Here is a 25,197-nt window from a genome sequence, read left to right as displayed (position 1 = left end):
TATAGAAACCTATATGTACATCATGTTTGGCTGTATTTCACCAACAGGGATCTCAAAATTTTACCTTTGAATATACAGCCTTTATGTTTTAAATAACAATAATCATGTAAGTGCAACTGACTCAGAATTCCTTTCTACCTGAAGGAAAAAAAAAAACAAAAAAACCTACATAACAAGTCAGTAATGGATTCAGCCTTGAAAGGACAATCACCATGTCAAAGACTACCCATTCCTGGAATTTAAAATATTGATTTGTTGTGTACTCAAGTTTCACAGCATGCACATATACACACACACATACATCTGCTTATGTATGCATGTATAGTATACATACAGATTTCTATTCAAATAGATCCCATATTCAGAGTTGTATCCCAATATATGGAGGAGAGTATAGTAAGCAGTACAAAGAAACCTACTTCCTCCTAAAGATGTCTTATTATTTCTACAATAAGAAAGCTGGTATTTTATTATTATGACACTAGGTGGGAATGCTGCACCATTGCCTAGCAGCTTTATCAAAAAACTGAAAATGTTAAGATTGACTGTTACTCTTCTCCATGTACTGGGCAGAAAACCAAGACAGGGGAAAGGAAAATCAGGAACCTTTCAAACTGATGATCTTCACCAGACTGAAATTTCATTACATTTTAGACTCAAACAGCTCTCGATAACAAATTATCAAGATGTTTACTTTTAAACATCGAGATGTTTAAAAGTAAAAGATTCACAATATGAAGTCTGAATAATGATAGTGGAAAAACAAGTCAAGGTTGCAGACAAAGCATCCAAAAATATTATTGAGGTTTTACCTTGGACACAACCATGGTCTGTTACAAAAGTAGATCATACATACAAAGGTATAAAGAACATTAAGTTTTTAGCTGAAGGCAGCAGTCCTTTTAAAGGGACATCCCCGGCAATACAATGAGTAGTAGAATTTAAGTATATTAAGCTTGTGACAATGTTGAAGAATTTGTTATCTTACTCAGTAGAGTCTTCCTCGACTACGGTTTCCTCGAGTTCCCCAACCTCGGCCACCTCTACTTCCCCTGAAGGCTCCTCTCTGCTCTACGAAAAAGCGAACAAGGGTTTAGGTGTTGCTCAGGACTTCACAGTACAGCATACAGAGTAGAAATAGCTTGTGGCTCTGAAAGTAGCAGTAGGCCCTATAAAAGCAAAACTAGCATTCTGTTAAGCTACAAATTCATTTTGTACTTAAAATGAGGGCAACATTTATTCTAAAGCACATGTGCAAGGTGTGTACATGGGCAAGGTGCCAAATTCATAGTACATGTTTAGTTAAATGTATTCCATTAAAGTTGTTTCATAGTGATGTTATAACTATACTTCTTAGTTCTTTATTTTGGTGTTAATCACTACCAAAGATAAAGAAAGTACGAAAATTTCTATGCTTAATATGGAATTAACAGAAAAGGCCATTAGTCTTTAAAAGTTAGCACCATATGTGCAAAATAGTGTAAATTATCAATGATCAATTCTGAAAATTGGAAAATGTACCTTCCAAATGCAACAAACAGGCAATTTGTTCTTTTGATTATAATACTTAAAGCACTTGTACTCAAATATAGATATAAATGCTGTTTTTTCATTATAAGTATGAACTTGCACAAGTGGTGTCAAGTGTGTGTTATATATTTAATATGTACAATGTACACATTTTTTTAACAAAAGATAAAATTATTTACACCAGTAACTCTTATGTATACGTGCATGTGTGTATATACATATGACAAATGTGTCATACATGCATGTCATATACATACATGCATATATATAGTATTTGAGTTACTGGTATAAGTGATATATATCTTTTGCTGAACAATTAATTTAACTGCGTCACACAGTAACAATAGAGTCTTTGACCCAATCAATGGTCGGTCACTTTCATAGCTTCAGAAAAATACTCCTTGAGTCTTTCCAGTGAAAAAATGATTGAAGTTATCAAGAAGACTGGCCTTTTCATCACATGTAAATGAGATGAAATATCTTCATTGCAATCTTATTAGTTCAAACAAGAAACTGGTTTGTCTTTTTCTGACTCTCAATCTTGGTAATGTAAAAAAAATCTTTATAGTCAATTTTGCAATCTGTTTTTTGCCACTATTGTCTTTTAAGGTGATATTTTGTTATTACCCCCCCCCCAAAGGAAAGTAATTCAGCTCTGAGATTGAACCTAACTAGTTAAACCTTTTTTAGTTAGTTTGGCCAACATGTTTCATTAAGACTGGAACCTGACTCAATGACACCTCTTGTGCCGTGACACATTTTTATAAGTGGATAGATATGCAAACCATTTAATGATGAACTCATCATGTTTACTACTCTAGTGAACACATTCAAGGTGACAATGTTATAAAAACTATATTTCTTAGCTGTTTATTTTCCTATATCTGTTAGGATAATTAAGCTCTAAAAATTTCTAAATACTTAATTATCTTTAAAAAGCCAATGAAACTGGGTGTGGTGGCGAATGCCTGTAATCCCAGTACTTGGGAGACAGGAGGATTGAAGGTTCAAGGAAAGCCTCAGTAGTGAGACCGTTTAAAAAAAAAAAAAAGGCGTTCAGTGTATAACTTGGATATAGAGTGCCCCTGGGTTCAATCCCCAGTACCAAAAAAAAAAAAAGTCTTAAAAAATTAGTACCATATATGCAAAATATTTTAATTTATCAGTGATCAGTTTTGAAAAAAGAATAAGTGGTCTGAACAGCAAGATGCTCTTGGTGACTGAGGGTGCATTCAAGAAGTATAGTAACCTTTAGTGGGATTAACTCCTGTATTTTTAAATGTTCAGACTTGGACCCATCAATGCAGATGTCTGCACATTGTCCCCTTACCATACTCACTATTAAATTTTAAAAAAATCTTTGTTTTTATTGTATTATTGAAGGTATACTATACTATATATAATTTTCTTTTTTCTTTTTTCTCAGTTGCTTGGGATTAAACCTAAGGCATTACCACTTGCTAGGCTTTACCACTCGGCTACATTTTCGTTAATACCAACATACCTAACAAACTAATACTTTCACAGGACTACTAAAATCCACTCTTTCATTTCTTTTTCAATTTGAATGTGAAATATAGAGTTATCCTCAATTGTTCAGCTACATCTGATGAGTACATCAAACACTGTAGGAAGGTGGTATTTGATGCAGCTGTTTTCTACATTGGCCCTTCCTCCCTTTCTCACTTCCTTTCTTGAGACAGGGTATTGCTATGTTGCTCCTGGACTCTAGTAATCCTCCTGCCTCAATTTCCTCAGTGCTGGAACTACAGGTGCATGCCACCTACCTACTTATCCTGGATTTAAAAAAAAAATTCCAATTGATACAGGCATTTCTCTAGTATAGGGATTTACCAAATTTATTTTTGAAAGGTCTCATGCTAAAGCACCACTCTTCATTTTCACAATCTTTTAAATGGTTTTAAGCATATATTATTAACTTAAAAAAGAAAAAACACTATTTCCAGTTAAAATTATATTTTGTTCTTTTTGTATGCTAGAGATTGAATATAGAGCATTGTGCATGCCAGACAAGTACCCTGCTACTGAGATGTAGCCCTAGCCCTATTATATTTTATTTTGAGACAGTCTTGCTATGATTTCCAAGCTAGCCTTAAATTTGGATACTCAGTCTCCTCAGAAGCTGAATTACAGGAATGCATCAGCATGCACAGCTTAAAACTGTATTTTAAGAATCATTCTTATATTCTAAAAAGGCTAAAGGTAAAGACTGTATGTCACAAAATGTAGAATGTTTAGTGTTTCTGGGTTACTGGGGTTGAGTGTGTGCCTTTAATTCCAGTTCTTGGGAGGGTGAAACCTAAGGATTACAGGTTCAAGGCCAGCCTCAGCAATTCAGGCTCTCAGCAACTTATCAAGACTCTACTTCAAAATAAAATAGGCTTGGGAAGCCGGGTGTAGTGAGTGGCACATGCTTGTAACCCCAGCATTCAGGAGGCTGAGACAGAAGGATCGCAGTTTGAGGACAACCTCATCTACTTAGTGAGGCCCTTTGCAATTTAGTGAGACCCTGTTTCAAAATAAAGAATAAAAGAGGGCTGGGGGGATGTAGCTTGGCAGCAGAATGCTCCTGAGTTCCATCCCCAGTACCTTAAAAAAAAAAAAAAAAAAAAGTTTTGGAATGTAGCTCCGAGGTAGAATGCCTTGAGGAGTTATGTTTTCAACTGACTGGGGGAAATGAAGTCAAGAAAACTCTTCAAATTGTTATGAGAATATTTATAATCTGATCTGGTTAAATATCCAAATGTAAAATACTAACAGATTTTGTTACTACTTTGCAAAAGAAGACAGGGTAGTGCTTTGCATGTCACTGCCCCTATTACTATAAACACTACTGAAACAGTTGAAGTTGTATTTCCTGGATTTTTGTCCTAAGTAAAATGATACTTACTATTTTTTAACACTGATCACTTTTTAATTTTTAATTTTTAAACTTTTTATTGGTGCATTATAGTCATACATCTTAATGAAGTACAAGATGGTGGAGGTGATTATTTCTTTATATCAAATAAAATATAAGGTGTTAAGTTTTCATCTCTTTTCCACATTCTATCAGGTAGGTTGTGAGTTTTGTAGGATAGAATCCTGTGAAAACTCAGAATAACTGATTTTCCCAAGTAAAAAGCAATACAACTCTCTTATTAATTGCTAAAGCTCTTGATTACTTTAAGCCACATTCTCTTAGTATTCGAGATAATCATTAATTTTAAGAATGGCCCTAGCCAGGCACAGTAGTGCATGCCTGTAATACCAGTAACTAGGGAGCCTGAGACACAAGGATCATTGGTTTGAGGACAGCCTTCGAACAAAATAGCAAGACCTTTGGCAACCTAGTGGAACCCTGTTAGAAAACAATAAAGGGCTGGTGGCGTAGCTTAGAGGTAGCCTGTTCCTGGGTTCAGTCCCTAGTATTAAAAAATGAGCTGGGCATGGTGGTGCAGGCTTGTAATCCCAGTACTTGGGAGACTGATACAATAGGATCTGGGTTCATGGCCAGCTTCAGCTACTTATTATGCTTTCTGCAAATTAGTGAGACCATTTCAAAATAAAGAATAAAAAGTTGGGCTGGGGGTATAAGAATGCCCCTCGGTTCAATCCCTAGCACCACTAAATAAATAATACAAAAATCCCAAAGATCCATGAGGAAAAAAACCAATGAGAGATGACTTGACTTCTGACTCATCAGCTCTGGGAGATAATGGACAGGCAGCAAGCTTTCCTAGCCAAGGGGGAGTGAGAAGCACTGATAGGAAGACTGAGCTCTGGGCAATGAGAGAGACTACAGTGAACAAATCTTCCCTGCCAGATGATGCTTATATATCTGACTCCACTTCCGTGACTTCTCTCTTTAGTTACAGAAAATGGGAGGCCAAGCAACAGGAGGGTAAGACCTAGGAAAGATCACCACCACTACAACTGCCAGAAGCCATACTCATCTCGGAGGGAGAATGCACAAAATGCCTTTTCTTTTTAGTGGTGCTGGATATCAAACCCCATTGCTTTGCCATGCACTCTTCCACTGACTACATCCATAGTCCCAGAATGTTCTGCCTTGAAGCTAGAACTGGAAAAATAAGGAATGGACAGGTCATGTCACCTTCTTTCATTTCTGTTTGTTCCCCTGAATAAGAGGCATATTTTTCTTTTCCAAGTGCTTAGTGTTACATGCTCAATTTCAAGTCTATAAAGGTAAGAAAACTGGAGAAACTGTTTTTTTCCCAACAGCTTTAGTTACCACACTAGCTTAGAAAAGTCACCTGACAGAGCTGATACTATATCTAATCAATAATTAAAACCAAGTACAATTCAATTGCTCTCTAATTTCTCATACTGCTTGTATACAAACGAAAACGCTCACCATAATTAAAGTTGCTCAAATTGCTGCTATATTTCCCACTGGGGGGGTTATATATCTGCCTGGCATCCCGTTTTGGTCCTGCTGGAGATTTTTTGGGTGGTGAACCTGAAGTTGTGTCTTCATTGGTTCTCTTTTGCCTATAATGATTGGAAGATCAACAATTAAAATGTATTTTATTATGTCAGAACCCATCAATATGTTTATAACATATAATCAGATGTAAGACATCCTAAAAAGGATAGTTAATCGGGAAAAAAGGAAATAATGTTCCATATCATCAAGTAACTGTGGCTTGGTTATACATCGTCAGACAAGGCTTTAAAATAACTGGAATGTGTTGCTTTTATAGACTTACATGTAAGTGACTCATTTTATAAAACTACAGTTTTAATATATTATTTCACAATAAAATGACAACTGAATTAACATTCTGATAACCCTTGAGTCCCTTTAAAATATATTTCTTACCCAATCTCAACCTTCTGTACAGGTTTCCAGGATAATGTTACTGTGCTCTTATAAGAAGGAGGAATGTGGAAGAGATCCTGGAGAAACAAAAACAAAATTTCTAGTGTATTTACTGGTGGCAGGGAGTGGTGGTGAGGATAGGAAACAAGAAGATAAGACTGAAGATGGCTCAAGGTCCTAAGTTCAGTTCTCAACACAGGGGAAAAGAAATGTTTAAAAAGAAGCTTTAGCCGGGCGTGGTGGCGCACGCTTGTAATCCCTGCGCTTGGGAGGCAGAGACAGGAGGATCGCGCAGGTTCGAAGCCAGCCGCGCGCGTTGGCTTAGGAGACCCTGTTTACAAATATAAAAATGTAAAAATAGGTCTGGGAGTGTAGCCCGGAGGTAGAAGGGCTTCCAGGTACCCCACTACCACCCCCCCCAAAAAAAAGAAGCTTTAATTTATCTTTTTTGGTGATTGAACTAGGGACCCACATAAAACTGCAAAAAAAAGTAAACAGACAAATTTGTTTCCAAATGATACCAATTACCCTCTAATATAATTACACAATTATGTGTATATCACTTAAAGTGCAGCTTATTTTTTATTTTGGTATCAGGGTAAAACATAAATATTTACCAACTTTTTTATTCACATGGTACTGGAGAGTGAACCCAGGGGCATTCTATCTCTGAGTTATATCCCTAATTCATTTTTACATTTTATTTTGAATCATGATCTCATTTATTTACTGAGGGCTTCATTAAGTTGCTGAGACTATTCTCAAACCTGCAATCCTCTTGTCTCAGCCTCCTAAGTACGAGGATTACAGGCATGTGCCACCATGCCCATTCCCTCTCTGTTGAGAAAAAGTAATTCCACAGAATTAAGAATGGTAAAAACAGTATTATCAAATTATGGCTTATAATTAAGGTATACCGTAGTTTACATTACCAAAAGCTATGAATTTCCAGGCACAGTGGCACACACTTATAATCCCAGTACTTGGGGAGGCTGAGACAGGAGAATTATGCAGGTTTGAAGCCAGCTTCAGCTTCTTAGTGAGGCTCTCAGCAACTTATTGAGATCCTGTTTCCAAATAAAATATAAAAAAGCTATGAATTTATTACATAGACATTTTTGTAGAAAAGACCACAGAAGCTGGGCATGATGGCACATGCTTATCATCCTAGCACTTGGGAGGCTGAGACAGGAGTATCCCAGGTTTATGGCCAACCTGAGAAACTTAGCAAGATTGGTTCAAAATAAAAATAGGGCTCTGGGTGTAGCTCAGAGGTAGAATGCACCTGGCTTCAATTCCCAGTACCCCCCCAAAACACACACTGAAACAAAATAAAAAAAACACCCCCCTCCCCTCCGAAAAAATACCACAGGAAGACTTCTTTTTTTGTTGTTGTTGTTACTGAAAATTGAACCCAGGGGCATTCTACCTCTGAGCTTTTGAAAAAGTCTTGCATCTAATTTGCTAAGGCTGGCCTCGAACCAATGACCTTCCTGTCTCAGCCTCCCAAGTAATGGGATTACAGGCGTTTACCACTGCATCTGGCTCACAAGAAGATATTTCATGTGTACACATCTATTCTTACAGTAAGCAATGCTGAGTTTTATGAGATATTCAAAAGGCTAAAAAATCAAATGCCATCTCCCCTTATCCATTATTAATACAGTCCTCAATATATAGAAAACTTCTTACACTGACAAGATAGACTTACCTTGATTAGTACATTAATATTGTTTGTTATTTTCAATGCAACGACTTTAATCTTATTCTGCAAAGGAAAAACAAAATTAAATTAAAATGCCAATAGCTTCTTTTTAAAATTTTTATTGGAGTCATACATCTTGATGCAGTACAAAAGATGGTAGAGGCCACATGCACACATTACCCATTCAGCCCTTACCCAGCTGCCACCCCACTCCCTCCCTCTGCCTTCCTTCCCATGTTTGGCTTAGTGATGAACTTCGATAGCTTGTTAATGTACACCATGTACATTAGGGAATTCCCCTCCCTACTCTTACGTGCATGTTCCATTCTGACACAGAACTAGAGTAACTGTATTTCTCTTTCAGAATTAATTCTAGGTAGATCCACCATATGATCCAGCTATACCACTCCTGGGCATCTTTTCCAAAGGGACATGTTTATAGAAGCACAATTCACAATAGCCAAATTATGAAACCAACCTACATATCCACTGACAGATGAATGGATCACAAAATTATGGGATGTGCAGGCAATGAAATTATCAGCAATAAAGAACAAAATTATGTCATTTGTAGAAAAATGAATGAACCTGGAAAATATTACGGTGAGATTAGCTAGCCACAGAAAGGGAAAAGTGATATATTTTCTTTCATACATAGAAAAAAATACAGGAAAAATACAAGAGAGACTTCAGATAATGGAGGAGAAACCCCAGTGGAGCTAAGAATGTTGTTTAGGGGAGGGCAGGGGAGAATTAATGAAGGAAACACTCCCACTGATGTTATTTACATATGCGAGAATACCCGTAACAATCTCACTATCATGGAGTGGGGAGGGAACTTGGGAGGGAGCTCACCAAATGCTTTGTGCACGTATGTCACCATTACTATGAACTACATTATGATATGAGACTGTAAGGCACCAATAAAAGTATTTTTAAAAAGTAAAACTAAGCTGGGCGTGGCAGAGCACACTTGTAATCCCAGCATTTGGGAGGCTGAGACAGGAAGATCCGGGTTTACGGACAGCCTCAGCTACTCAGTGAGAACCTTTGCAACTCAGTGAGAGCCTGTTTCAAAATAAAGAATAAAATATAGGGCTGGAGGTATAGCTTAGAGGTGAAATGCCCCTGGGTTCCATCCCCAGTACTGCTGCCAAAAAAAAAAAAAAAAAAAAAAAAAGTAAAACCAGAAAACTACCATATTTCTTGGCTCTACAAGTCTAGAGATAGTGAAGAAAGCAAATCATCTATGTTCCTTTGACAGGTTAGAAAATTAAAATGTCATCCACAATTTATCTAAAAACTGTATAAAGGACAAATGCATTCAAGAGTTGTTTTAAATGAAATCAGTTTAAGTTATAGGAAGAAACAATGAAAAGTCAAATTATCTCATGAGAACTGGGATGAAGACTGATTAAATTAGGTTTGATTAGGGAAAATCAAACATCTCAATGCAATCCTATATAATCTGATATGTAATGAGCAGCTTGAGATGAGAACCAGTGTTCTTACCTCTTCTGTCTTTAAGGCCTCGCCTGTTTTACCCTGGAGAGCCAGGCGAAGTTGTCTGATATAAACCTGCAGGCCCCGTGCAAAGTACTGCAGCCTAAATGAAAAAGCATTTAATTAGCAATTCATCACTTCAATTTTGTTCTTAAATTTCAACAATCTCCAACTGTAGTAAAATGATTCTAAGTGTAGAAAATGCCTATATGATCAATTAAGAGTAATTTCTTAAGTTGCCTGTTTCTGATCAAACATTTAAGTATTAAATCAATTTCTTAGGCAGCAGGGGGGCAATAAAAGGTGACACTACCTCAGGCATTTAAAAATTAGAGATGTGAGCCGGGCGTGGTGACACACGCTTGTAATCCCAGCACTTGGGAGGCTGAGACAGGAGGATTGTACAGGTTCAAAGCCACCCTCAGCTATTAGTGAGGCTCTCAGCAACATAGTGAGACCCTGTTTCCAAATAAAAGAAATACATAAGTAAAAATTAGAGATGTGAATTTGTTAAAAGAATGATTAAATACAAACCATCTTTATGAAACCTACATATACTGATTACTCTAGCCCTGCTCCTCCAGTAACACTAGATTATTACAATAGTGGCGATAGGTTACTGAGTATCCACTATGTGTGCCAGGCATTGTGTAAAACCTTTACACTCACCTGTCTCACTTAATTTCCACATCTTTTTGAGGTATGTACTTTATCATTCAAATTCAACAGATGAGGAAATGGGGAGGGGATTTGAAGAGGTTAGGGAACCTGCCCAAAATTACAAAGCAAGTGAGAAGAGCTAAAGTCTGTTTTTTCCCAGTGCCTTCCCTCCGTGGTTTTGTTTTGCCACATCTGTTGTATGTTCACATGCATGCCTGTTTTCTGGTCCATCTGTTTGGTCCCACTGCATAAGGCAGAGTAAGGAGAATATTCTTATAAAACAAAACAAAACCTAGGGAACTTTAGGACAGCCATCATCTTTGTCAAGGACTGAAACACTTCAATCATGTATCACCTTATTTTGAAGTCTTTGAGCTTTTCTGCGTTCAGTTTGGCTGTTAAGAAATCCGGAAGTTTTCGGCCCAACTGGTGAAAACTGTACAACAAACATTCCACATAACTGAACTGCAGCTTGGGTTCCTCATTACCAGCATTCTCCCCATTTTCTGCTTCTTCTGGAGGAAGAGGCATGTACTCCTAAAGAACAGAAGTATAGAAGTGTTTGCACGCTAATAAATATAGACAGATACTCAAAGAATTAATAAAGCACATTTTTAAGACATGGAGCATACAAACTACCCAAAACAGAAACTTAGGTGTGCTCTTTTACCTATTGGATCAAGACTTTAGAATGTTAGTTCTCCTTATTAACTATTGTTAAGCAGCTACTACTAACAATGAAAATGAAAGTACCTAACATTGGGCATTTAAACAGATGAAACAAAGTTCAGAGTCAGGATTCAACCCAAGTTTGATGTCAAAAGTTGAGGCTCCTTTTGTTTTTTGGTGGTACTGGGGTTCCTGGAAATCCTACTTCTGGGCTACACTCCCAGACCTATTTTTATACTTTTTAATTTGGAAACAGGTTCTCTTAAGCCAGTGCAGTTGGCTTCGAGCCTGCGTGATCCTCCTGTCTCCGCCTCCCAAGCGTGGGGATTACAAGCGTGCGCCACCACGCCTGGCAACTTGAGGCTCTTAATGACTCCAAAAATCTTTTCTGAACATGGGTCCGTAATTTTTTAAGCACTGACTCTCTTTACATTGAACATGCGACCAGTTATTCAATATCACTCTTATTAGAGCCGGGTGTGGTGGCGCACACTTGTAATCCCAGTGCTTGAGAGGCTGAGAAAGAAGGAATGCACAGGTTCGAAGCCAGCCTCAGCTACTAAGTAAGGCTCTCAGCAACTTAGTGAGACCCTATTTCCAAATGAAGTATAAAAAAGGTCTGGGAGTATAGCCTGGAGGTAGAAAAGCCCCTGGTTTCCACCCCCAGTAACACACACACACACACACACACACACACACACACACACACACACACACACGCACACACACACACACACAAACCCAAAACAAAACAAAACAAAACAAATCCAAAAAACCAAACCAGTGTTATTACACACTAAAAAGTACTGCAAGTCTGGACAAATAGCAGATGTTGGATGAATCAAATCATGCCAAAGGCCTGCAGTTTATCACTGGGCTTACATAAAACAAGAAAATCATTCAGTGATGTTCATGATGATTTTATCTGGTGACCTATTTTCTCTACAATTACAACTTAATGACAGACTTTATTTCCTCTTTGCTAAAGCTATTTGGCCTTAGGCAGCTACCTAGTTGGTGAACTGGAACAAATGACCTTTTACAATGCTAACTTTAGTTTTAAGACTACTGGTACAATCAAAAACGTTAATTTCTTTTACACAAAGTTATTTTGATATGGGAACAAAAGATCTACTATCTAAATCCTGTATGTTTACACAAAACATCAACAGAAGAAATGCCAAGATTAAACATATATGTATAAATATAAGTATTTATTTTGCAGTACTGGGATTGAACTCAAGGGCATTCTAACTCCAAGCTATACCATCAGCCCTATTTTTTATTCTTTATTTTGAAACATGGTCTCACTAAGCTGCACAGGCCTCATTAAGTAGCTGAGGCTGGCCTCAAGCCTGTGATCCTCAGGTCTCAGCCTTCCAAGTACTGGGATTACAAGTGTGCATGCACCACCACACTTGGCTTAAACAGCTATTTTAAAAAATATATACATGGGATCTGACCAGATAATACTGGCTACACTTTTGAATTTAAATGTCAAAAGATGGTTCTCTGTAGCTATAAATCAATATTGAACAAATCCTTAGGGCTATATAATGACTCTACCATCAGGAAAGAAAAAAGTTCTTACCAATAACTTATCAAATAGTTTTCTTAAGTTTGTTTCTAGCTTCTCCATGTCACCACAAAATGAACTCATCTCCGCCAACAATTTTAATACCTAAAACACACAATTTACCATTAATACTAACTTGAACGAGCAAGGACTGTAAACCCTAGATCTCATAATTTGTAGTACATCTGTAGAAAGTAAGGAAAAGAACACATATGACACTTTCCGCAACAGGTTAATAATGGCAGTGTTAATTACAATGCAAAAATAAATGTTAGCCAATTCAGCTTATACTATAAAGAGTTACTGAGAACCCTTAATAGCAAAGAATTATTTACTAACATTTAAGAAGAGCTTCATTGGCTATTAAGCTTAGTTTTGAGAAACTAAGTCAAAATATCACTAACTGTCAAATTCTGAATATTCTTGTTTTACCCAATCCCTGTCTGATGAGTCTAGTCCAGGACATTGAAGCAAACTATGGTATCAGTGTAGAGAGAGGCTCTTCTCTACATCAGAGGCCTATGAAGGAAATGGCACTTGCATTTCCATATTTCTGACTATTTAATAATCATTAAGTGCTCTTCAGAATCAATCTCTGAATTAGATTCTGAGGATACAGAGATGAATCAGATCAAATGTATGGGGAAAAGTAATAAAAAACTAATATAAAGTACCAGAGATGCCACAAAGAAAATAAGTCTGGACGTTATAGTTAAGATAGAATACAGAAGAATAGTCAATTCCACTGGAAGATCAGGAATTAAGGATATTTTGTGTTATTCTAGCTCAAATATGGTTTTGTGGATGAAGATTATAATATTGTTTAAAAATATTAAGGATTCAATGGTAAAGACTGACTATAATGAAATCTATAGGCAGCGTTTTCCCACTGCAACAAACTAACTAGATCCACTTAAATTAGCCCCTTAAAACTCAGATCTAAGTTAGTGGTTTACACTTTTTAAAATATAAGAATGTGTTTTCAGTGCTGAAAAAGGAATTTTTACTTACCTCCAACTGTATATCAAGCCCCTCTACTGGAGTAGTCAAGGTACTGAGGTTAGGGAGAACATGCTCACAGAAATAAGTGACAAACCTTGTGGAATGAACATTTTTCTGTAGAAAGAAATTAAAAGAATACTGAGCTGTCAAGGGAAAAAATATATTTCTCAATATTAATAGGTATCAATCAAAAGTATAAATTAAGCTTTATGTAGTGGGGCATGCCTGTAATCCCTGTTCTTGGGGGCTGAGACAGGAAGATCACAGGTTCGAGGCCAGCCTCAATACCTTAGTGAGACTCTGTTTCAAAAAATAAAAAGTGCTGGGGGTATAGCTTGAAGGTAGAATGTCCCTGAATCCAATCTCTAGTATGAAACTGTTAAGCACCACAGCAGCAAGTACTACAACTACAAATACTACCCCAGAAATCATACCAACAATGAATACACTGCTGCAAAGCCAGCGGGAGCACTGGGACAGCTCCAGCTCACCGAACTCTTCACTGATTCTCTGACTATACATTTCTCAAAAAGCAGAGACCCTTTAAACTATACTTTAAACTAAGGTATTCACATTCTAGAATATTCATGGCCGAGGGAAACATAACTAGAGACAGAATGCAAAATTCTAATGACTTAAAAAAAAGTCTCTAGCAAAAAAAAGCATTTACAACACAAGACTAATCAATCTTTTTTTCCTGATTTTCATTCTTACAAAACCCACCCTGGCCTCCATAAAGTAAATACCCACCCCACTGTGCTAAGAATAATTTTATGAAGCTGGGTGTGGCAGTGCACACCGGTAATCCCGGTACTTGGGAGGCCGAGATAGGAGGATCTCAGATTCCAGCCCACCTCTGCAACTTAGTGAGGCCTTCAGCAACTTAGCAAGACCTCGTTTCAAAATAAAAAAAAATAAAATAGGGCTGGGGGTGTAGTTCAGAGGTCGAATGCCTCTGGGTTCAATCCCTAACACACACACACACACACACACACACACACACACACACACACACACACACGATACTTTTATGGAAAGGGTTGAAGAGAACATTCAAAAGTGAAATACACATAGTTAAAAATCAAAATAGCAGCTATGATAAACAAAGCTTACAGAGAAGAGGGGCACTGCCTGCCGAGTGCACTGTAGGAGCCTGTCCACGCAGTCGGGGTCTGATGGGTTGAAGGTCTGTTCTAGATCAGCCTGTTCAGCCACCAGCTCTACCAGTTGCTGCCTTCCGCTCACTGTCTGTAAGCTTTTTAACCCAGATAGTATCTTCATGAACAGAACAAATTCTTCACCAGTCACATCTTCTAGGACCTGGAAAGAGACAATTCAGAATGATAATATCTTTATCACCTGAATGGGAAAGAAGGTCAATATTGAAAGAATGGCAAATTTATTTCATTCATATAGTCAGTCTGATAGCAATACTTCTGAGATATGGATAAAGATGACTTCTAGCTTCAGAGTAAACCAACTATTCTCCAAGGGAGCAAAAACTGGTTCTTAGAAAATTTATGTACAAAGCACAGATACATACACAGAACATAAACAGATATACAATTAATACATCTGGAGCATTAAAATTTCACAAGGGTATGATTAAGAAAGAAACAAATGAAAATGCTCTCGAAAGAATGATAAAGCCAGGTGTGGTGATGCATGCTCGTAATTCCAGTACTTGGAAGGCTGAGACAGGAGGATCCAAATTCATGGCCAGCCTCAGCTACTTAGTAAGGCCCTCTGCAGCTTAGTGAGACCCTGTTTCAAAATAAAGAATAAAATTGGGCTGGGCTGGGGATGTAGCTCAGAGGTAATATGCCCCTGGGTTCAATCCTCAGTACTGTTAAAAAAAAAAAAAAACTTAAAAAGGCAGAGAAATTCTGTAGCAAATTGTTAGACTCAGCTTCCTATAATTAAGCAGCCTCATTTACAATAATATAAAATTATACATAAAATAGAAGGCCATGCAAACTTTAAGTCTTTCATAGTAGTGGGTCTAAATCCATGTGTCACTGACCAAAGAAGCATGGAATCATGACATACTATTACTAGCTGGGCATATGTAAAATATTCTGATATTCAAAGCAGGGGAGCTACTCCTTTCTCAGTGAAGACATCTCATCAGTAAGTGAGTGGTACTACTATATAAAAAATGTTAAATCTTCTCAAACATTTAGGAAATGTAAATTATTCTCAAACTTAACACTTTAAAATTAGTGAAATGTTAATTGTGCCATGCCTGCCAATTTTAGCATCTGTAATGATGCTACATGTTGGGAGCACAAACACATAAGCATTGTTTCACATTCTTTAGGAGTTATAGTGTCATGAGGTAGGGTGAAAAGAAAAAATCCTTTCAATGTGATAACATGATTTTATTTTGAAATGATCTAGAATACTATGAGAGAACATCCTTATAGGAGGAAAGGGTTCCAGAAGGAGGTCATTTGTATAGCGTCCTAAGGATATATAAATATTGTATCTATACCAGAAAAAGTTTAAATGTGACCAGATCCCTTTAAGTTACTATACTGATTCATCATTATGAGAAAACATGTGCTAAATACAACATAAGAAAAACTTGAAGTTCAATGATACTTCCCATGAAATGTATTATTTACCTAAGACTCACTCAACCTTGAATATTACTATTGCCAGGCGTGGTGGCGCACGCTTGTAATCCCCGCGCTTGGGAGGCTGAGACAGGAGGATTGCACAGTTTTGAAGCCAGCCTCAGCAGCTTAGTGAGACCCTGTTTCCAAATAAAATATAAAATAGGTCTGGGGGCATAGCCCAGAGGTAGAAAGCCTCTGGGTTCCAGTACCACCAAAAAAAAAAAAAAAAAAAATGTCCTACTCCTTTGGAGAATCTCTGTTCAACGGACCAGAGCTTACCTTTTTGGATTCGGTTAGGATAAGTTCCTCGACTTCCTTTGTTAAGACTTCATCTGGTAAAGTCTTAAGTTTTGTGGAAAGGAACTTAATCGCTCGTTCTCTAACAATGTCCTCTCCTTGAAGTATTTGACTAAACAAGCCTCCTAAAGTTCCTAAAAAAGAAAACAGTTGCCTGCTGTTAAGTCTATGTATACTGCAAAGTTTTCAATTTTAACTAAATTTCTTTTAAACAAAAAAACAAGGCATTTTTCTAACAAGTTCATTAACCTTTTAATACCATCAATAGCAGTAAAACTTGGTTTAAGATTTATATAGCCCCAACTGTCAGAGTGATTACATGCTTTGTTCCTGAATAGAGTCAGCTTGAACATGACTCTTAAAAAAATCATTAATAATAACATGCAGGTATTTTTGAAAGAATTGTTTTTAAAGTGTAAAAGAAAAATTTCTAAAGTAAATTTGTGTGGCGACACACTAGTAATCCCAGTACTTGGGAAGCTTAGACAGGAGGATCCTGGCAGCCAGCCTCAGCTACTTAGTGAGGCCCTCCACAACTTAGTGAGACCCTGTTTTAAAATGAAGAATAAAAAATTGGCCTGGGGGTGTAGCCTGGAGGTAGAATTTCCCTGGGTTAAAGCCCCAGTAACCCCCCCCCCACACACACACACAGAAAGTTTGATCTCTCTCTCTCTCCAACTATTTATATTGGATTTTTCTAGTCACAAACATCCTGATTTAAGGAGACTTTTTCAGAATACTACAATTTTTATAAACAGATCTCTGGGTGAACCCCAAACTTAATGAGCAATGCCAAGCTCTCTAATTTTTTAAGACAGTAAGCACAATTGAAAATAAGAACTGGCCTTACCTTTTGCATCCATCTTAAATATACTTAACAGGGCATTGTTCACTAAGTTGAATTCTGCCGAGTCATCTGGATAGAGAAAAAATAGCACAATTAACATAATTTTTAAGCATCATCTATTCCATTTTGAAACTTAACACACCACAGTTTTTCCCAGATTAACAGGTAACTCTTATCTAAGCAATTCTCTCAAGTACCAAATGACACATCTTCCTTATAAGGGTAGAGGATCTGATTGGGCATATCTGAAAACTTGTATTTTAAGATGGTACAATTACCAACAAGAGGAAATTGGAGGAAAATTATGATGCATCAAAATTCCTAAGAGAATCCAGTCTATATGCTTTTATAAACAGAAATAAAACTAACCACCACTAAGAATCACACAATCAGAAGTTGGGGATATCGTTCAGTGGCAGAGCATGCATGAGGTCCTGGGTTCCATCCCCAGAGTGAGGAGGAGGGAAGGGGGATGACCATAATCAAGTGATTAGACTTCAAATTACTGAACAGAGGTAGGATATTCAGCACTCCCTCCACCATGCAAAACAGTTCAAAACAAAATCACTTTCAGAAAGAAACTATATTTAAATAGAAAGGTTATAAAATAATGCCTTACCTGTCTGCAAAAGTTGAGTTAGTATATCTGCAACTCGGGGAAGATTTTCTCCAGTGGCAAACTGAGGCAGCTCTTTAATTGCTTGGCGTCGAATCTACGTATGATGTCAAACAAAAAATTAACCAAATGCTATCATACAGCAACAACAAACTCAGCTTAAAAAAAAAAAAAAACACCTAAAACCACGGACAAACCAAAGTTAGAAGCATATGAGTTGCAAAAACATAAAAGATGAGGTTTTTAGTAGTTTAAAAATAATTTTAAATTTTTTCTTTCTCCTTTTTTTTTTTTTTTGAGACAAGGCGTCTCATTATGCTACCCAGGCTAGCCACAAACTTCTATGCTTAACAATCCTCCTGCCTCTGCCTACCAAAACCTAGCACCAAGGTATACTACCAAACCTGGCCCAATTTGCTTCAAATTAATATTTAAGTTTCACAGAATAAGTAAAACAAAATGTAGTGTGTGTGTGTGTGTGTGTGTGTGTGTGTGTGTGTGTGTGTGTATAATCACAATACCTTACTGGAATAGACAGATTTGAGATTACAAAGAGATGTTTATATACTAACAATACACAAAGGTTGGGTTCCTACTCCCTTTGGACACACAATACAGTATTCCTTTAGAATGGCTTCCGTGGCAGTGCCACACACAGGAACTCATTTACTTTAGGCTTTTCAGTATTTACTACTTAGTACAGTACTTGTGGTTTTGATTAATTCCAAATGCAGATCTTAACTTACTAGGTTCTATATTACAAAGCTGTACAGGTTTTTTATGCAGCAAATTCTATATGGAATGTTAATGATTCATGAAGTTTATTTAAAAAGCCATGAACAGTTGAAAATTCTTAGAAACCTGCATCAATAGTCAGAAACACTAACAGTTAATTACTCCAGAGAGAAAAGTGTTCTTAACCTAGTAATCTTGTAATTGTATGATTATTACAGTGACCAATTATTTTTCTGCTATGAGAAAAATATAAAGGTGTTAAACTGCATTAACTAACAATCTAATTTCATATGCATAATAAATTACAATCTTTAAGAATGATGCGAGCCACAACCCATTTTTAACAGTGGATAATGGATAAGCAAAACAAAGCAATGTGTATCTCCATAAATTTCTGACAAAACCTAGCAAAAGAGCTAATACATTTTCCCGAAAACAGACTGAAGCCAGGCGTGGTGGCACATGTTTGTAATCCCAGCATTCGGGAGGCTGAGACCTGAGGATCACAGTTTGCGGACAGCCTCGGCTACTTAGTGAGGCTCTCTGCAACTTAGTGAGACCCTGTTTCAAAAATAAAGAATAAAAAATAGGGCAGAGGGTGTAGCTCGGAGGTAGAATGCCCCTGAGTTCTATCCCCAGACCCACAAAAAAGAAAAAAAAAAAAAAAAAAAAAAAGCAGATTAAAGACTGGGTATGGTGTAATGCCAGACAATAGTACAGTATTTTAATGTGCACTGATAAGATTACTACTTTCATTTTATTATCCCCAAACTGAAATACTTCAAAAGCTCACTGAAAAGCATCAATCATAAACTTACCGATACATCTTCATCCTCACAGAGATCTAACTGTGCATTGATAGCAGAATCAGCCAATTCAGGAAAATGCTTAAAAAATTTCGGAATAAACTGAGCTGCTAACCGTTTTTCCTTGGTACCACCTTTCACACCATCCAATATCACTTGATAGGCATCTTTATGCTAAAAAGAGAAAGAAGCAAAAAAGAAACAATAGTGAAGGACAGGAAAATATGTAAAAGACTTAAACACGTTCAAGTTTGCTTTAAAATTTTAGAGGTTAAGAATTAAGACTCATTTTTTTTAGAGTTTTACTGCTTACGTTGAACACCTATCTTTCTACCCTATTTCCTCTTCACTTTCAACCCCGTTTTATTTGTCAACTGGGGAAGAAAGATGAGCCTAATTTTAAGTGGGAAAAGTGTTAAGTTTGTAAATCTAATACTACTTTATTTTAGAGATCACTAATTCTAGCCTTGTGACTCCATCCTGCTTTAAAAATGGTAATAATTCTCAAAGAATTGTTTCATTTAATCATAATGCTTCTCTTTCTAATCAATACCTTGAAAAAGGTAGGGGAGAAACGTCTCATATTTTAAGATATGAAGGTGGTAATGATTTATTCTATATAGCCAGTCAATATTGGATTAAGACAGAATCTAACATCACATTTTAGAATAAAACATTCAAAGGTCATTTGTTTCCTTAAAAAAAAAAAAAGTTCTTAGGTGTGTTCTCTCAGGAACTCATGGAGGGAAGATTCAACAGTTTCCAATCTTTCCTCATAGCTGCCTCCAAACCAGCCCCTTTTATTAACTGGCACTCCTTAAGCTGGCAAACAGCAATAATAACATATGAATAAAAGCTTTAATAAATGAAAACAATTCTTAAAAATTAAAATCTTGATAAATATACAAACAGCACAGTGTCCACTCTGTATAAGGAATGCTCTGAGTGCTTCAGATATGTGAGCAAGTTTGCTTCCTGCCATTAAGAGAATGACTAATAATCATCCAGTAAACGATGAGCACCAAAGTTTATTTTATAAAAATTCTTTTCATTCACAACGCTATGTTGAGTGAAAATATAAAGTAGAATGTTAAGTTATTGATATATTAAACAGGACACCAATTCCTCAATAAGAAATTTCTGCGGAAAAGGTTACCTTCCTCATGAAATGTAGTCGTAACACTAGTCTTTAGGAGTCACTACGTAAATGGGAATTACATAGTTCTCAGTGCAAAGGTTCAAAATATCATGGCTGATTTTTCCTACCACTTTACATTCCTGTGGTTTGTCTCATAGCTTCTATAAAGACTTCATAAAATCAGTCTTGAACGGTTCTGACATCCTTACTTTTGGCAAATCACAACTCTTTATTACCTTTAACTCAAACTTAAAGCTTTATTTTTAAAATCGCTCAAAGAAGCATTTTACATTGTCTAAAATTAAATGAAAAATACCTGCTTGTAACAAACCTCCACGCCCTGGGAAAAATGTGGAAACAAATTTTAAAAAAGGAATCAATAGAAGCATTTATTGAAAGTCCACCAGGGACAGAGTGATGCCTGTTGACATGTCTCACCAAATGTTACTACTATATTTAATGTTCTGATGAGAAAATCAAGACTCACAGAAGTGAAATAATTTGACCAGGGCCATGCAGCAAGTTAAATAGCAGATCAAGGACCCAAACAGTTCTGTGGGGTTCTTCAGTCAAGATATTTGCCAAGCTTCTTTAATTAGACTCTTTTAAATTTATGTTCTGAGAGCTTATTTAACAAAAAAAGGGGGGGGGGCTTATGAGATATAGGACTTCAAAGATAAAATTTAAGTCCTAAATATAACTTCCATGCAGACATCTAAACTGGGATATAGCATGGCAAATGTAGTAAGACCCTTGAAAAGTTAAGACATTTATTTTTTATTTTTTGGTTCTGGACACCGAGCCCAGTGCTTTCTACCTCTGAGTTACACTCCCAAACCTTTTTATTTTGAAACAGGGTCTCACTAAGTTGTTCATGCTGGCTTCAAACCTGTGATTCTCCTGTCTCAGCTTCCCAAATACTGGAACTGCAGGAGTGCACCACCATGCCTAGAAATTTAGTAATATATCTCAATATATTCCAGTCAAAGTAAAAGTTTCTAATACTGAATCAGTTTCACCTAATATTTTAGCAAATATCACTAAGACTTCAACCAATCACACTTTATATAATACAAAATAAAGTTATTCTTTCTTATCAGTTCTTAAAATGGTTTTTACTGTCATATGGGAAAAAGACTCCCTGCCCTAACCCAGAATCTCCCTAAGGTATAGTAGTTATTACCTGTGGTTCTCAAAATTGGAAACAAAATATCAGTGATATTCTCAGTGATCATAGTGATTTAGTGATAGCCAGGATGTTACCATAATAAGATATTCCAAATAGTACACACTGATTATTTTTTCTTTTCCAACACATTAGTATACTTCAGTTAGATATAAAAGTTGTGATCCTATCAAGAAGCTTTAATTGTAAATACTTTTAATGCAGTTCTAAAACTGTATGTTTCCGTGTTATTAATATCTTATTTAAAAAGCAGAACTCTAGCCGGGCGTGGTGGCGCACGCTTGTAATCCTCGCGCTTGGGAGGCGGAGACAGGAGGATGGCGCAGGTTCGAAGCCAGCGGTGCTGGTGTAAGAGACCCTGTTTCAAAAATATAAAATAGGTCTGGGAGTGTAGCCCGGAGGAAGAAGGGCTTCCAGGAACCCCAGTACCACCAAAAAATAAAATAAAATAAAATAAAATAAAATAAAGCAGAACTCTACATAAAGAAATCCCTAAATATTTTTAAGTAAAAAGTAAGATATAAGTTGGGTATAGTGACACATGATTGTAATCCCAATACTTCAGAGGCTGAGACAGAAGGATCACAGGTTTGAGAGCAGCCTCAATAAATATTGAGACTCATCAACCTAGCAAGACTCTTCCAAAATAAAAATAAAATCTCAGTACTTGGGAGGCTGAAACAGGAAGATCACAGCTTCATGGCTAGCTTCAGCTACTTAATGAGAGCCTCCACAACTTAGTGAAATACTGATTCAAAATAAAGAATAGGGCTGGAGGTATAGTGCACAGGTACCAAAGAAAGAAAGAAATGTAAGATACAATTTAATCCACATTCATCAGATATAGTATATGAAAAAGTTCATGGCAGTGATTGTTAAAATACAACTATGCCTAAGTGGTCAGTAATATGCCAAGTAAAGCCTTGTTTGTGTCCAGTGTTGTGCCAGGTAAAGCCATGTTTGGCCAGGTTTGATGTGCCAGGTAAAGCCATGTTTGAAACAAAACATTATTTAAAAGAAAGATATAGTTTCAACAAACATATTTCTCAAGTATGACATAAAAAGAAAATAGTTTAAGCTATTTACTTTCCCATATACTCAATTAGTAAATCTAGTGCACATATGATACTAATGCAGGTTGTTAATAATTCTACATATTTTATAGGAATTACAAATTTGGTCTATAGTCATCAAGCTAAGAGAGTGGTATTTTATGAAATACACATCAGTAAAGCTCACAGTCTTCCACTCTGAATAGCCAGTGTACTCAGTGGTTAGAAGCCTAAGAGAAGAAATCAGAGGTCAGGCATTTCACAGATCCAATTTCAGATCAGCATCACTGCCAGCCCTTTAACTGGTGTCTAGTACATTTTCTTTAACTTTTAAGATATTTGTATCTTAAGTATCTACATCTTAAAATTAAGCAAATTCAGAAAAATTTAAAACAGACGTGTACCACACCTTGCCTTGGGCACAGTACAATACAAAGGTGAGAAAGGTAAGGAAATACACAGCAGAGGAAGGATACCTAAAGAAGCAGCGCAAGCAGAGTGGGAGAAAGACAGGCCGAAGAAGTGGAAACTAGGAATGCCAAGAGGAAAGATAATAGTGACTGGAAAGTTTCAGAGATGAGGCTATACCTGCACAGTGTATGAAAGTATTCCAAAATCTGAAACAAAAAATTTAAACATGAAGCAGCTCTGGTACCAGAATTTGTGATAAATGGCTACTCAACCAGTACATATAAATTCCATTTGGGCTTCCATTTGTCCTATAATATACTCTAAGTAGGAGCTTGTTAAGCACTTTATTTTCCGACTGGGGGGTGGTAGGGAATGTGGGTGGGGGGATGAACCAGGACCATGTATAATTCAAAGTTTTCCCTAGGGGATTCCTGAGTATCTCTTCTTTGGGAAAGCTTCATCTACAAAGTGATAATACAATTACCTCTAGTTAATGTGAAACAAAGTCAAATTTAGGTAATGCAATCTGCTACCATTTTCCCCAATTCAATCATAAATTATATAATGACTGAGAATATCTTCATTACTACTTTTTTCTAATATCAACAAAAAACTCAAACTATGACTACAGTTTTTCTCTTATCTTAATGGAGAGAAAATTCCTCCTTCACCACTAACCTAATACACTCCATACATAACAATGTCAGTACACATCTCTTACAGAACATAGTGGAATTCTTTACCAAAATGGGACTAGAGAAGGAAAATCATTTGCTACTTGGACCTGGTATATTCACAATTCTGGTGTGAGCTACAATAAGTGTCCTAAGATTTTTGCGTAGCTCAGGAAGATTCTACTTGAACTACACACATCCAAGAAAAGGGGACAGAAAAGATACTGTCACTACTTTGCTAATTAGAATTTCTAGGACCTTCCACTTTCTACTCTATGAGATGTGAACGCAGAAAAACCACAAATGGTTCTAGGCACTGAAAAGATATGGCACGAGATTTCTAAAACAATGAGATCACTCCAGGATGTTTTTTTTTTTTTTCCTCCCAAGGACCTCACATACTCCGCCACTCCAAGCCCCAGACCCGCAGTCAAGTTCAATGTACTACAGTATTTGAAAACTCAAGGAATCCTGGCTTGTATGAACAACCCAACGGTGCTGAGACACTGTATCTGGGGCAAACACTGAAGAAAAACCTTTCCAGACGCCTCTATTTAGAGCTGCGCCCTCCCCGCTCTCGAGACATGGGCGTCGGGCAGCCCTATGCTACTTTTTCTCACAACTTTTCATTGAAACCAAACCGAACCGAACCGAGCCGATCCTCCTTATTCGCACGTCCGCAGTCTCCCCCCACGATTTCCATCTGCGCCTCCAGCACCCGGCGCTCAAAACAGAATAAATGAAAATCCCCGGTCCCCAGGAAGGAATGTCTGGGCGAGAAAGCCCTTCGGCTTTTCGTAAGCTTTGCTCTCTTAAAATACTCTTTCCCAAATCGGTTCCAACTTTTGTCTTCAGAAAGGTATTTTTCTCGACCCCTTGAAAACTTTCGATCTAATTTCCTAAGGACCTGGAATAGCGCAAAGAAAACGACCGCGAGGCGGCGGGGGCAGCCAGTCCGCCCTCCACACAGGGGCGCCCGGCGGCGGCGGCGGCGTTCCCGAGGCCGCGGGCCCTGCAGGCCGCTCCGGGGCTCACCTGGCCCACTTGCTCCGTGGCATCGGCGAGGATGCCGTAGTTGCGGTAAAGCTCCTCCACCGACGGCATGGTGAGCGCCGAGCGCGAGGCCGCTCCTGCTGCCCAAGTCGCCGCGGCCGCCGCCGCCGCCGCCGCCTCGGAACCGCTCCAAGCTCAAGCTCCGCACTGTGAAGCCTCCAGCTGCCGCCAGGGCTGCCGCCAGTCACCGCGCACAGGCCGGTCCCGCCCCCAACGTCTACGTGAGGACGTGCGCGTCGGGAGCGGCCCCGGCGGAAGCCGCCGCAGCTG

The 25,197-nt window shown here is 37.5% G+C and overlaps 1 protein-coding gene across 4 annotated transcripts; it reads right to left on the bottom strand.

Annotated features, from left to right (window-relative positions):
• Nucleotides 1-988: 988 nt before the first annotated feature.
• API5 (apoptosis inhibitor 5) lies at nucleotides 989-24,978 on the bottom strand (the record flags this gene model as incomplete). Of its 4 annotated transcripts, none has more annotated exons than XM_080718327.1 (14): nucleotides 989-1,071; nucleotides 5,909-6,045; nucleotides 6,377-6,453; nucleotides 8,088-8,144; nucleotides 9,594-9,687; nucleotides 10,600-10,781; nucleotides 12,505-12,594; nucleotides 13,501-13,605; nucleotides 14,605-14,811; nucleotides 16,392-16,543; nucleotides 17,260-17,325; nucleotides 17,876-17,969; nucleotides 19,426-19,587; nucleotides 24,910-24,978. In XM_080718327.1, 14 exons carry the CDS (start codon nucleotides 24,976-24,978, stop codon nucleotides 989-991), a joined length of 1,575 nt encoding a protein of 524 aa, XP_080574453.1. The 4 variants fall into 4 exon arrangements, with proteins under 4 accessions (XP_080574453.1, XP_080574454.1, XP_080574455.1 ...); XM_080718328.1 differs by having other exon boundaries at nucleotides 1,044-1,066; XM_080718329.1 differs by lacking the exon at nucleotides 19,426-19,587 and having other exon boundaries at nucleotides 1,044-1,066.
• Nucleotides 24,979-25,197: the final 219 nt, after the last annotated feature.

This window comes from Muscardinus avellanarius (assembly GCF_963383645.1).
Source record: "Muscardinus avellanarius genome assembly, chromosome: 1".
NCBI classification, from domain to species: domain Eukaryota; kingdom Metazoa; phylum Chordata; class Mammalia; order Rodentia; family Gliridae; genus Muscardinus; species Muscardinus avellanarius.
The sequence above is the reverse complement of the archived record's forward strand: the minus strand, read 5'-3'. Positions and strand labels throughout refer to the sequence as shown.